Below are 14,449 nucleotides of genomic sequence, written 5' to 3' on the forward strand. Positions count from 1 at the left end.
TGAAAATCAAAACTGTTTAGAAATATTTTGGGACTACTGGGCTCTTGTTACGTTAGTGAACGGATCGGCCGCACTAAGTATGTGTTCATCTTGACCCATCACCACACTATTGGAACATCTTTTTAACCACTTGATAGGTGCTGAAAATGGTTAACTGGAATCAAAGTTCATCATAGAAAGAATTGTTCTTTCTAGATGCCTATGAAAATAAGTGCCATAGGGGGCTGGAGAGATGGCTCAGAAGTTAAGAGCACTGTGTGTTCTTCCAAAGGTCGTGGGTTCAATTCCCAGCAACCACGTGGTGGCTCACAACCATCTATAATGAGATCTGATGCCCTCTTCTGGCAGGCAGAATGCTGCTTAAATAAATCTAAAAGAAAAATAAAAAAGAAAAGTAAGTAAAAGTGCCATAAGCACTCTGAATTTACCTTTCATAAACATTAACATATCTCAGTGCTTAAAAAAAAAATAAAAAACAACTCTAGCCCCTAATAACCTAAGCAAAAATACCATTACTTAATTTTTCTCTCCTTCTGCTAGACACGTCTTTAGTAACTAGAATTCTGCAGCCCGGCTATCAATCACCAAATTAACACTTTATTCACTGTAAACCACTGGGGAACTTCTGAAGTGTGAGAAGAATCAAGCTCTGACACGATGACAGACGAGCAACCGCCTCAAGCTGGGGAATTAGGTCCTGTGTTGTATCTTAGTCCCCAGAAAAGGTAGATCAAGACCTACTAGCAATTCTCTAATTGGCACAAATAATTTACCATCACTGGTAAACAGAAGGCATAATGAAAGAATATGGTTTTTAAAAAGCTAGCTTTTACCCAAATTGGTCTTCTAAACTTAACAAAGCTTTAGACTGGCAAAGTTGTGATGCAGCAAATCACACTGCTAGTATTATTTTTTTTCTAGATTGGGAGAGAAGAGCACACACCCAGCACACAGTGTGACCTTTGTCTGTGGCACCGCAGGTGAAGCGGATTCTCACTCATGGTGACCTGCTTTCTGTCTGAGCAGTTGATTCAGACACCTGGCCTGGTGCCTGGCATGTTCTACTAATACAGACATACTGAATGGCCATGCCTGGCTGGAATGTCTACAGTTAGAAGGGGAAGGTCATTCGGATCACACTGTTTCAGACTGACAGAGTAAATGTATTATACATAAATATAGATGTTTTCCAAAACCAGCCCGTCAAGGAGTTTCTGACTTACGCACTCCACTGTTCTCTTTAAAAGCTATACATCTTTCAGGATCCACATGAGGACACATTCCATTACACCCTTGGTTCTTCCCTTCAATCTGCTTTATTGGGGTGAAGGTTAGATACAGAAGTTGCAGTGCACAGCTATATTTAGAACAAAGCATTATGTCCTACAATAAAAAAAATAATTTTATCAAAACCAGACTTCAATCACAGTTGTGTATTTTTCAGTAAGGGTACACGTTGAATTGCACTTTGCAGATATCTTGACAATGTCCTTTACAGCACTCCCATATCAGGCTATATTTTTTTCGGTAGACACAGGTTCTTCCAAAGTTTTCTTCTGGCTCCCCTTCCGTGAATATTTATATTTGTCTACATAGGCTTTAACCAGATTTGCCACTTTAGTAGAATTTACTTCTCCACTCTTACTATGACAAACCTAAAAGAGGGAAGAAGGGGAAATGTTTTTCATGCTCAATGCCAAATAGACAGCACTATGAAAACCCCAAAGACAGCAGCTTGTTTTTATGAGCACACAAGACCTAACAGGCATCCTCCACTACAGCAGAGGTGGTTAAAATACTCCACACTGCAGTTATACTTACTTTGTCCACGGCCTTCCGCACAATCTCTTTGTACTCTTCCTTAGTGATGTCTTTATTTTGGTAAAATGGCTTAATAGCCAGTTTCACCTCCTGTGCAGCTTTCTCTTGAATTTGCAATTTCTGATGAGAAGAAAATGTGTGATTATTATGTCAGCCTTACACCCTCCAAAACTTTCTAGAATTATGAAATTGATAACAGTATGCTTTGACAATGTAAGGAACTTTTCAAATGGCATAAACAAAATGCATAGTTATTAATACATATATCAAACATTTCTAAAAGTGATTACACAATATTAGTGGCAACTCACCAAGAAACAACAGCATTACACAAAATCCTTTAGATAAGGTTTGAATTTCAAACTCTCAATAATAAATCCCCTCCATCTCTCATAAAATCAAAGCTATAATTTGTTCATCTTTATTACATACAGAATTATTTAGGTTGCTCTCAACCTTGAACTTGCCTTGTCTGTCTTCGAGCTATCTGCGCTGGCTTCCACTGTAACACTTACTTTGCTTTCTGCCAATTTTACAGCAGCATTAGAGGCTTGGGCGTGACTTGATGACGAAGTATTACCAGAACTTGGCCCCTGACCTGATCCCGTGTTCTCCGGGGCTGCTGATGGAGCAGGCACGACTTGTGCAGCCATGTTATTACTTACATGAGAAGCACTGGGGAGGCCCTGTTTTAAAGAGGTAACATTTGTCAATGAAGTACTGTACTGAAAAGAAACACTTATGTATCAGGAATGACATTAAAAACCCCAAGAAGTACTCATTTTAGGAAATATATACATCAAGGGCTGGTTGAAGAAAGGTGATTAGACTCCTTATTTAAGTGTATCAAATGTTCCTTTGTTTTTTCAGCACAGGGTTTTCTCTATGCAGCCCTGGCTGTCTTGGACTCACTTCGTAGACCAGGCTGGACTGAACCTCAAAGAGATCCAGCCGCCTCTGCCTCCTGAGTGCTGCGCACCACCACACCCGGCTCATCAAATGTCTCTTCAATAATGTAGGTGGAGATGGCAAGATGACCTAGTAAGGCAAAGTGCTTACCGCACAAGCCTGAGGACCTGAGGTCAATCACTGGAACCCACATGATAGGGTGAGAATTGGCTCCTCAAAGTTATCCTCCGACAGAGCCGGGCGTGGTAGCGCACGCCTTTAATCCCAGCACTCGGGAGGCAGAGGCAGGCGGATTGCTGTGAGTTCGAGGCCAGCCTGGTCTACAAAGTGAGTCCAGGATGGCCAAGGCTACACAGAGAAACCCTGTCTCGAAAAACCAAAAAAAAAGTTATCCTCCGACATCTACATGCCCACTGTGTAGTTTGTCTTTGCTCTCTCCCTCTCCTCGCTGCCCCCCGCCCACCAATAAAAACTAAGTACAGGCAAAACTATAAGCACCACAATGTTTGCAAAGTATCTGCATTTTCTGTCTCCCACAGGGATTCATCTCTTCTTAGTGCAATAAACTCAAAATGAGACGAAAGCAGATGGTAATGGATAACATCTTTATCTATGGTTTACCCCAGCAAGACAGCAAGTGTTATAAAAGCATTCACTAGTTCCCAACCACTTTGCTACTAAGAGGCTTTAAAATTTTAGGGAATTCTTTAAAAGTGAACTCAAACCTGACTCTAACTTGAATTCACTAACGTGACCAAGCCAAACAGCAACATCGAAAAGAAATGTGTTTAGATATGAGTAATGGCGAGCATGTAGCTTGCACTTGATGATGTAAGTTCCTGGACAAGTTTCTTGTCTGGGGATGGCAAATGTTTATTAAGACTGTTGATTGAACTCAAGCTAAGAACATACCTGCACTTGCTTCCCATCTGGCTGTGAGGCAACGTAGCTGACCTGCTGTGATGGCGGAGGAGGGGGTGGCGGTGGTGGTCCCTGAGGCATGCTGGCAGGGGCAGCTACCTGCATGAGAGGCACTCCTGTGTGGAGATGCACGGGCAGCGGAGGGTGCATGGGAAATGGGTTCCGCTGCATATTCATCAAAGGGGCGTGGACACCCACTGGGTACGGGAAGATACCCATAGGCTGGTGCGGGGCCGTCAGTGGCGGCTGAATTACACTCATGTGTGGCTGCATCATATTTACAGGTAACTGAGAACCATCAACTTGATTTGTTTGGTCTTTTACGTTAGAATCTGTCAAAAGAAAAAAGATTTGTTTAAAAAACAAAAAAAAACCAAAAAACCCACGAAGTTACACTTACCATAAACACAGAAACAAATAGCAATAAACAATAAACCAAAGCTATTTATTTAATCTTGTCATTTTTAAATAATATGCAATCAATTTCTAACAAGAGAAAAATGCTCAAAATTACTAATATAAATTCAAATAACATACATCAAAATTAGCAAAGAAAGCTAGGAATGGTACCTCACACTTTTTAATCCAAGCACTCGGGTGGACTACTCTGTTCTACTTTCAAATTCCAGCTAGGGTTACATAAGGAGACACTGTCTTTAAAATAAATAAAAATAAAAAATTAAGAATTGATAATTCAAATGACTAGTTTAGAAAGATAACATCAGCCAGGCATGGTGGCACATGCCTTTAATCACAGCACTCAGGGAAGCAGAGACAGGTGGATCTCTAAGTTCAAGGCCAGCCTGGTCTAGAATCTAGGAAAGGCTTAGCTGTTACACAGAGAAACCCTGTCTCAAAAACATCATTTGTGGACAAATGGATTGAATTAGAAATGATCTTAATGAGTGAGCTAACCCAGAAGCAGAGAGACTCAAATAGTATATACTCACTTATAACTGGACACTAGCCCAAGGGGCAGGTCCCATGAAAGTCTGCACCTACCAGGAAAGTGGGATAGAGGTGAGAACATCCTATTGAGACTCTAGGTGAGAAAAATATAGGCGATAGGGAAGTAGGTGGATCCAGAGGGTCCTAGAAACCTACATAAGGAACATTATGATGGGTGGATCTGAGCCCAGGGGTTCTGCTTGATCCAAGGCACCAACCAAGGACAAAACGTGCAGCCATCATCAAACCCCTAACCAAATCTAACCAAGGGACAGAACATTCTCCAGTTAAGTGGAGACCGGGGACTGACTTTCACAGGATCTCTGGTGCCCCATATTTGGCCATGTCCCCTTGATGGGGAGGCCCAATGGCACTCGGGAGGAAGGATAGCGGACTACCAAGAAGAAACTTGATACCCTAGCACCATATTCAGGGGGAGGAGGTCCCCCTCGGTCACATTCATAGGGAAGGGGGATTGGGGTGAAAGTGGGAGGAAGGGAGGAACGGGAGGATGTATGGGATGGGATAGAAAATGAGATGTAATATGAATTGTTTTATTTTTCACTAAAAATGCGTTTAAAAAAAATACCAGCTGAATATTTTTCAACAGCTTTTTCTTTTCCGTTTTGGAAATAAATGAAATACAAGTTAAATTATGTATAATAACATTCCAGACGCCTCGAATGCAGCAAACAACACACAATATATTTAAATCTTTGGTAAGATTTGGCGCTAAAGAAATACTATTTTAGCAAGGTATGGTAGTGCATGACTTTAATTCTAGCACTCAAGAAGCAGAGGTAGGTAGATCTCTGTACATAAAGACCAGCCTGGTCTCTTAAGAGTCAGTTCCAGGCCAGCCAAGGTTACACAGTGAAACCCTGTCTAATAATAATAACAACAACAACAACAGTAACAATAACAATAATAAATGTTAATTTACTATGTATTTGTATAATTAAAAGTGACATATAACTACTGAGTTAAAGATCATTTTAATTAAAGCTGTTAGGTTCATAGACTCTTCCTTCAAGTTAAACATCAAGAACAAGCAAAGAATGTTACCCTGTTCAGGTGTTTCCTCCTCTTGTCTCATCCACCCAGACTGTGGACCTGAAGAATTCCTCCCACGCCGCGAGTAATAGTTTTGCACATCTGCTGGCAGAGTCTTTCTTACTGCCCAACTGGATGCAGATGTCCACCCTGACCTGTCTGCTGGTGTGCCGAATGGCAGCTCTTGTTCACTTTTCCGCTTAGAGGGCTGCTGCTCCACAGACTTGAAGGAGTCACTCCCTGAGAGCGGTGTGCGGCTCTGCCACCTGTTTTCGCTCTGGTCACTGTAGGCAAAATTACCTCTGTAACCGCCTTTCCCTCGGCTACCTCGACCTCGGCTGGACATCCAGCCTGGGCCAAAGTTTTTAGTCCAAGAATTCCCTGAATTTTCATTTCTATTGTCTTCCCAATGAGAATCTTTTAACTTTTCTGGATTTCTGGTCCTTGGATCTGGCCCAGAGTTTATTTTTTCTGTTACCCAACTGGGACAGTCATTTCTATGCTTATCTGTAGAATTTGGATCATGACCATCAGCAATGACATCATTTTTTTCTTTTCTTGTGTTTTCATTCTGTTTCTCTGAGTCATTCCTTCGGTGTCGGTCATTTCCTCGAGGACACCTCCAACCATCATTTGTCCATCTGTCCTTCCACCGAGGAGAGTAATTATCTCTTTCATTTCTACCAAATGATGAACTCTTACTTTTTGTTCTCATTCTTGATGGCGATCGGGAGCGAGATCTGGACCGAGACCATCTTCTGGCTCTCCTCTCTCTATCTCTCTCTCTTCTCTGCCCATCTCTATCACTTTCTCTTTCTCTGCTCCGGGACCTAGATTTTTCTCTTGAGGAAGAATCTTTCACTCGGGACTGAGACCTCTGGTTCTCTCTAGAAGTGTCTCTTCTTGGGGACCCTGACTCAGACCTTTTGGCTTCCCTAGCATTCTCTCTCTTTGGAGACCGAGACTGCCTCCTTTCTCTTGCCACGTCTTTTTTTGGTGAGAGAGAACGAGATTTCCTTCGTCCTCTGCCAGATTCTCTCTTGGGTGATAATGACTGAGAATTCTTGCTTTCTATTGCAGTCTCTCTCTTTGGTGATGGAGACTGAGCCCGTCTCTTTTCCTGCGCAGTGTCTTTGTTGGGACACCACGTTGTAGATGGGGAATGGAATCTGGATCTTCGAGCACGAGGCTTTGGGGCTTTACCTACGAGGCTTTCGGTTGGTTGAGATACAGTTTCAACCTTTTCAACTGCAGCTTCGGAAGATGGCTTGTTGTCACAACTGTGCACCACAGAATTTTCACTCAGTTGTTTAGAGTCAGTATTTGCAGATGACTCCATTTCAGACTCATTCTGGTCACTACAAAAGGAGTCACACTCCATAGGTACTGTCTCGTTATTATCTTCATTAAAGTGTTTCTCACTCTGTTCAACCTGTGTGTTAGGTAACTCTGTAGGTTTGGGGTGCTCAGTCAAAGATCCTGTCTTTTCTTCTAAGGATTTGTCCAATTGGGGGCTGTCAAGGTTATGTTTTAGTAAACTGTCTTCACAATCTTGAACAGCACCAGAACTTTCATTTTCTGAAGTGTCACACGTTGAAATTATTTCCTCATTTTCAGTTTGAACATGCTCAGGCAACTCAGTGTCTGAGCTGCCTGTAACACATTGTCCGTCCAGTGTATGTGTAATTTCACCCTCAGAAGATTCCATTTTGGGGCTCTCTACAAATGTTTCTATGTTTACTGCAGCGTCTTTCAAATCATTACTTTCTACTGTGAGACTCTCCTCTGTGTTTCCGTCATTAACCCCTGACCCTGTACTTTCAGGTGTCTCACCCACGGGACTGGACACTGGCTGGTGTGCTCCAGTGTCGGAAGGTAAAGAGGTAAGAAACTCATCAGGAGGGCTCCCTGTGCACACCAGTGCCTGCACCTCTGACTCTGAACTTCCAGACACCTGCTCCTGATGTTCTAACACACCGCTGCCTTTTACAGTAGTACCTGGAGGACTATTATGGTCTACACAGGACTCCTCAGTCTCTATGCCCGTGTCCTCTCCAACAAGCACAGGAAGCTCCTGGGTGCAAGATTCAGAATTTAAAAGGTCTACTCGTTCCTCTCTCTCATCATTCTTAGCTTGTTCACTTTCTTCTGTTTGCTCACTGCAACTTTCCAAGCAATGAGCCAAATGATTTTCTCCATCTGTCTGAGCAGAACAAATGTTACTGTTTTCTACACCTGACTGTTGCTCTTTCTCCAGCATGGGTGGTGTGTCAGAGTCCACTGTTTCGTCCTCTACTGAATCACTAGATGTTGTTTTTTCAGGGGGAGGTACAGATTTCCGAAGTTTCTTTTTCATTAAAGGTAGTTTTCTTCCTCTCCTTACAGACTTCCGTTTTGGAGCTTGTCTTGTTTGCTTTTCTGATTCAGCTGGAGGAGAAATACTTACAGAAGAATTACTGTTCCCTGGGGCATCACACTCAGAATTATTTGACACTGGGGATTTCGGGGGCTGGCTGGCTGTCTCAGCTTTTGTGTTCCGTGTGGACCTCCTCGTAGGAGCAGTTGTTGCAGGTTTTCGTCTTGATCCTCTGGTATTTGATGTGCCAGAAGTCTGCTTTTTTTCTCCGCCTCCTTGGGTATGTGCTAATGCATATCCCTTATGAGAAGTACCTGACAATGTTGAAAAATAAAAGGGTTTTTTTAAATATTTAAAAACATAATTTGACTATAGTTCGTTTAAGAATAGTAAGTATCTGAAATACAATGAAACAATATACTTGTGAATCAAACTGTTAAGTGTATCTCTAACAAATGAGTATAGATGGTTTCATTAATATCTGGGGGACAAGAGATTGAGATAATCTTTTGTATGCCAGGTTAGTCTTAAACTCACTATATAGTCAAGGATGACCTTGAACTCCTGGGTCTGCCTACCTCCACCTTCCCAAGTGCTGGATTACAGACATGTGCCATACCACAACCAGCTGGTCATCAGTATTTTTAATGCTACTGAAATAAGGGTATAGCCAGAAGTGTTTTCTCAGGTACAAACTGTTTATGAACTCTTACTTTCTAGGCAAAGGACAAAAGAAATGCTACCCGTAAGTGTGAAGACTACTTGTCTATAATGAACTCACAGATGTTATTTCTAAAGAGCTATGAACTGAAAAAACTTCTAATCATTTCTCTAAGTCTTAAAAATGTAAAACACAAATAGTCAAAACACTAAGAATGTAACATTTATATGATTCCTGATTGTGTCATGGCTCTTCTTGCTATAAGTAATCTATTGTATAAAGGTGTAATAATATAAATGCATATGAAAAAAATTTTAATGGAAAAATGTAGAACAGATTTTCTAGTTAGAAAATTAAAAAACTTTGTGAAGCTATATATATTTGCCATGTACAACATGCTTTAAAGTACAGTGAAATGATAAAATTTACCCAATTAACATAGACACCACTCCACACCGCTACCTTTGTGTGTATAGTGTGGACACTGCACACTCACTCTGCATTTTCCAAGATGATGCTATTAACTGTAGTTGCCGTTTATAAACTAGATCCATGGCCTTTGGTCCTTACTCAGCCCACCTAACTCCACGTCACGGTTACTACCACGGCCACTGAAATTCCACATGAGTTTAAGTATGATTACTGTCATTTGTGCCAGGACTGTGAAACTCTGCACGATGCCCTCCACCTTCATCCATTGCAACAGATGTGATTCCCCCTTTGAATGGCTCTATGACAGTCTGTTGTGCACATGTACTACAGTTGTAATGATTTTAAAGCCAGACACTAGCCAGGTATGTACAGAAGTATCCAGGAATCCCTCTAACTTACACAGCTATTCTAAATCAACACTCATGAGTTTATGAAGGCAAATGGAGCTAGTAGTTATTTTTATAACAACAACAAAAAAATCACAAACTTTACCAAAAATTTCTAATGACACAGTACTTGCTGGAAAAATAGTTGTTGGCAACACAGAGGAGATCAGAGGAAGGACTGCTGTTTCAACACTCCAAGGTACAAAGCCAACTCTGAAAATTTAAGCAAAGACTTTAGTTATGTAGTCTAAAAAACTGCGCTAGGTATTAAAAACTACTACATTCTCCAAATTAGATTAGCAATATTAAAATACAGACTTACGCTTTTCTTGCCAAATAACTAAACATCTAAGCTCAAGGTTATTTATTGCCCAAATATGGCAAACAAAAAAACTTTAAAGGCATATTTTTATGCTAATATAACAGCAAACAAGATGAAAGTAATTCAGAGTACAAACATTTCTCTTTTAAATAACGGAATCATTTTATTACAGGTTTTGTTGGAGGGGGGTACAGAGAGATGGCTTATGGCTAAGAGTGCTAGCTGGTGTTCCCAAGGGCTCTACCTCAGCTCCCGGCATCCGGGCTATGTGGCTCATAGCTGCCTACAACTCCACCTCCCCAGGCCCCAAACACACCCACACAAATGTGCACATACTCACATGGACATATGTACTTAGACACAACAATACATCTTCAAAAAACAACGTGATTTAGTCTTTTAAAAAAAGATGTTGGCCAGGCAGTGGTGGCACACACCTTTTATCCCAGCTCTTTGGAGGCAAAGGCAGGCGGATCTCTGCAAATTCAAAGCCAACCTGGTCTACAGCCAGAGCTACACAGAGAAGCCCTGGATAAAAAAAAAGGGGGGGGGGGCACTAAACATTTTGCCCTCTTCTGCTACTATAAACAATACCCACTCTGAAGCAAAGTTGATATAAAATCTAAGTTCCTTTAGTTATACAACGTGATGACTTTTAACCAATACGTGTGTGTGTGTGTGTGTGTGTGTGTGTAGCGAACATTACATGTGTGTGTGTGAGAGAGTGTGTGGGAGTGTATGTGAGAGTGCGTGTGAGTGTGTGTGAGAGTGTGTGTAAGAATGTATGTGTGTAGAGAACATTACATGTATGTGTGTGAGTGTGTGTGTGAGAGTGTGTGTGTAGAGAACATTACATGTGTGTGTGTGTGAGTGTGAGTGTGTGTGTGAGTGTGTGAGAGAGTGTGTGTAGAGAACATTACATGTATGTGTGTGAGTGTGTGAGAGAGAGTGTGTGTGTAGAGAACATTACATGTGTGTGTGTGAGTGTGTGTGTGAGAGAGAGTATGTGTGTGTAGAGAACATTACATGTATGTGTGTGAGTGTGTGAGAGAGTGTGTATGTAGAGAACATTACATGTGTGTGTGTGAGTGTGTGTGTGTGAATGTGTGAGTGTGTGTAGAGAACATTACATGTGTGTGTGTGAGTGTGAGTGTGTGTGTGAGTGTGTGAGAGAGTGTGTATGTAGAGAACATTACATGTGTGTGTGAGTGTGTGAGAGAGAGTGTGTGTAGAGAACATTACATGTGTGTGTGAGTGTGTGTGTATGAGTGTGTGAGAGAGAGTGTGTGTGTAGAGAACATTACATGTATGTGTGTGAGTGTGTGAGAGAGTGTGTGTGTAGAGAACATTACATGTGTGTGTGTGAGTGTGTGTGTGAGAGAGAGTATGTGTGTGTAGAGAACATTACATGTATGTGTGTGAGTGTGTGAGAGAGAGTGTGTATGTAGAGAACATTACATGTGTGTGTGTGAGAGAGAGTGTGTGTAGAGAACATTACGTGTGTGTGTGAGTGTGTGTGTGTGTGTGTGAGTGTGTGTGTGAGTGTGAGAATGTATGTGTGTAGAGAACATTACATGTGTGTGTGAGTGTGTGTGAGTGTGTGTGTAAGAGTGTGTGAGTGTGTGTGAGAATGTGTGTGTAGAGAAAATTACATGAGTGTGAGAGTGTGAGTGTGTGTGTGTGTGTGTAGAGCGCATTCCCCCATCTTTTCAATAAGCCTCCTCTCGCTCTCTTGACCCCTTCTCCCTCCCTCCGTCAACTACTGAAGGAATCTTCTTTATACTACATTTACACTTTAAAGTCCTTACACTGAGAGTGAGGTCAGGAGCGGTGTGGCCCAGATAAAGTCTCTAGATTTTCTGCATTCAAGCAGAATCCCGTTTCTCAAGCATTTTCTAAATAAATTTAAATCTCCTAACAAAGACCACGACAGTCAGTATCAAGTGAGATTCTACAGGAAAACACTTGAAAAGAACATACAACTTGTACAAGCACAAAAACAAGAAACTGTCAAAAAAAAAAAAGTTCAAACTCTAAGTATCTGGACGTCAAAAATGTTACTTCTATTTATGTTCCGTCATTTGTAGAGCATGGAGGCACTGCACACAGAGCTCATCACAGTGAGAGAGAAAAGCTCCTTACAGAGAATGAAGCCCTGACCAGGTTAGGCAGGAGCTCCGGTCAGTAGTTTGTACTTGGCACTGCACCTGCTTTGGGAACTCTCAGGGAGACCAGATCATCTAAAGTCCTGAAGGCCAGGGCAGAGCAGGCATTTGACCAAATCTTTACTTAGAAGAATGTACATGAAAGCACGAATACAGAAACAGTGCTTCCGCAGACAGCCCACAGGTAATCTTCCTTCAGCTTTGCAACACCAAAGCTTAATTTATACAGAATCTCTTTAAGTACAGGTGAAACCTATACTTAAGAGTTAATAGTTTTATACTTGTATTAGCATATAAATTTTAGTGAACAATTTTACCTTCCAATTCCAGGTAACGTATTAGGAAACCATGACAATTCCAGTTCCTGTCGTTTCTGTCTAATCAATGCACTGATTTCACTGACTTCTATAGATTCTGTACTAAAAAAAAAAAAGAATAATAAACTTTCATTAAAATTTCAAAAATTAACAAGATTAGAGTAATAACAGAGTTATGACAAGAATAGCAATAGTTTCCACACCCAGTATCATAACAGTTTCAAAATAAGCATATCCCTACAATAAGTAGAATTTTTACACTACAAGACTGTATTTGAATGCATACTACAAAGAATACTTGGAATTCTGCATTTACTGGCAGGTGCTGTTTGCCTTGCAAGAGTCTTACTAGATGCAAAGTCTAGGTTGGTCTCACACTTTAACTGCGTAGCCCAAACTGAGCTGCTGCCCTGCTAGTTACAGCAGTGCTCCATCATATGCGAATTCTGACTAGGGCTGACAAAGATGCCAGGGCAAAGAGGTCAGGTGAATGAAGAGTTATTGAGACAGCTGTCTATTCAGACACTAACGGCCAACTATGAGAGAAATTCTCACTCCGACAATCATGTCAGACATTAAAAATGGGCGTGGTTATCTTAACCAAAAGTAGATTTAGCTCAGCTTTTCACCAAGGGATTCAGATATAATTGTTTCTTAAATACTCTGCCAAGCCCTAAAATATCAAAATTCTGTTCTACTTTGTTGGTTCAATTAAATCCGTGTAATTTTTAAATCTCAATATTTAAATCACACAAATAGATACCCAACATCTACCTGTCAATCACTATATAGCCAAAAATGACACAATCAGCTCTAACACAGGTCTGGTTTTTGGTTTGGTTTGGTTTTTTGAGACAGGGTTTCTCTGTGTATCCTTGGCTGTCCTGGACTCGCTTTGTAGACCAGGCTGGCCTGGAACTCACAATGATCCACCTGCCTCTGCCTCCCAAGTGCTGGGATTAAAGGCGTGCACCACAACCACCTGGCAAAACAGGTCTGTTTTAATAGGTACTACTCATCATTTCACAGATACCTTTTTCCCCCAGTATATGGTCAAAATTATACTCAATAATTTACTACTAACATAGGCAAGCATTGTAGAACACAGAATAACTCAAAAAAATAAGGTTTGTGGAGGAATGCTGAGTGGATATATCAACCATCAATAAAGTGCTATTTAGCCAATCAGCTGGGCAGGAGGAGAGGAAGTGGAAGGCGGGGCTTCCTGGAGGGGAGCAAGGAGAGGAGTCAGCTGGGAGGAGAGATGGCTGACTGCGGAGGAAGAGGAAGGGAAGGATGGCCTGTGGAGCATCACAGTGGCCAATGCCTGTGGTGGATGTGTCATGTATCAGTTTAGAGCAGTAAGGTTTGTATTAGTCTAGCGTCTGCCCAGCGCTGTGCTAGCAGCTTTAAAGTACACGTCAGACTCCGCTTCTTTACTTAGCACCTCAGGCTGAACCGATACGTTTTTTAGTGTAACAAAGGTTCCTTTTTGATGGAACTAGTTTGTTTTCCTAAAGGAACAATAGCAAAATGAGGACCATCACTTTTACTCAGCCCAGTTTAAATGTCTACCAAAGTTAATTACAGGTAAAACAATGTGCCGGCACACGCCTTTCATCCCAGCACTCGGAAGGCAGAGGCAGGTGGATGGATCTCTGTGAGTACAAGGCCACCCTGGTCTACAGAGCGAGTTGCAGGACAGCCAAGGCTGCACAGAGAAACCCTATCTCAAAAAGCAAAAACAACACAACACATGACAGGTAAAGACTGTAAGCTGAGGACAGAAAGCACTAACCAGGAAGCTCTATGGGTTCGAGGTCCCCCACTGTGGCTGCAACATGAAAACATACTGGACATGTCATTTCTGATACAAGGATCTGTACACTGACTTGATCTTTGAACCTAGAAATATAAAAAGTTGTTATGAAACCAGAAACAACAATTCTTAAAAGTATTTGTATTCACCTTAAGCACCAAATCACTAAGTAACTATAAATATTATAAGAAGAGGGCATTTCTTTATTTCAACAAACCTTATTTGTCTTTACTGTAGCATTTTCCTTTCCACTCATTTTATTGTTTGAAAAGTTTCCTATAAAACAAACAAAACAGAACCTGGTTACTTGCCTCAAATTTCATTTCAGAAGTCTGTATA

At 41.3% G+C, this 14,449-nt stretch overlaps 1 protein-coding gene across 1 annotated transcript in view; it reads right to left on the reverse strand.

Moving 5' to 3' along the window:
- Positions 1-1,418: 1,418 nt before the first annotated feature.
- The window catches only part of Scaf11 (SR-related CTD associated factor 11), a 51,673-nt gene continuing 38,642 nt past the window's right edge, over positions 1,419-14,449 (reverse strand). The window contains exons 7-15 of the mRNA XM_051160262.1: positions 14,328-14,386; positions 14,090-14,196; positions 12,292-12,393; positions 9,594-9,700; positions 5,665-8,322; positions 3,643-3,983; positions 2,289-2,507; positions 1,822-1,941; positions 1,419-1,655 (exon numbers count right to left, since the gene is read on the reverse strand). Of these exons, the coding sequence (XP_051016219.1) occupies positions 1,509-1,655; positions 1,822-1,941; positions 2,289-2,507; positions 3,643-3,983; positions 5,665-8,322; positions 9,594-9,700; positions 12,292-12,393; positions 14,090-14,196; positions 14,328-14,386 (3,860 nt within the window). The 3' untranslated portion in view covers positions 1,419-1,508. The remainder of the gene's footprint in view (positions 1,656-1,821; positions 1,942-2,288; positions 2,508-3,642; positions 3,984-5,664; positions 8,323-9,593; positions 9,701-12,291; positions 12,394-14,089; positions 14,197-14,327; positions 14,387-14,449) is intronic.

This window comes from Acomys russatus, chromosome 17, assembly GCF_903995435.1.
Source record: "Acomys russatus chromosome 17, mAcoRus1.1, whole genome shotgun sequence".
Taxonomy (NCBI): Eukaryota; Metazoa; Chordata; class Mammalia; order Rodentia; family Muridae; genus Acomys; species Acomys russatus.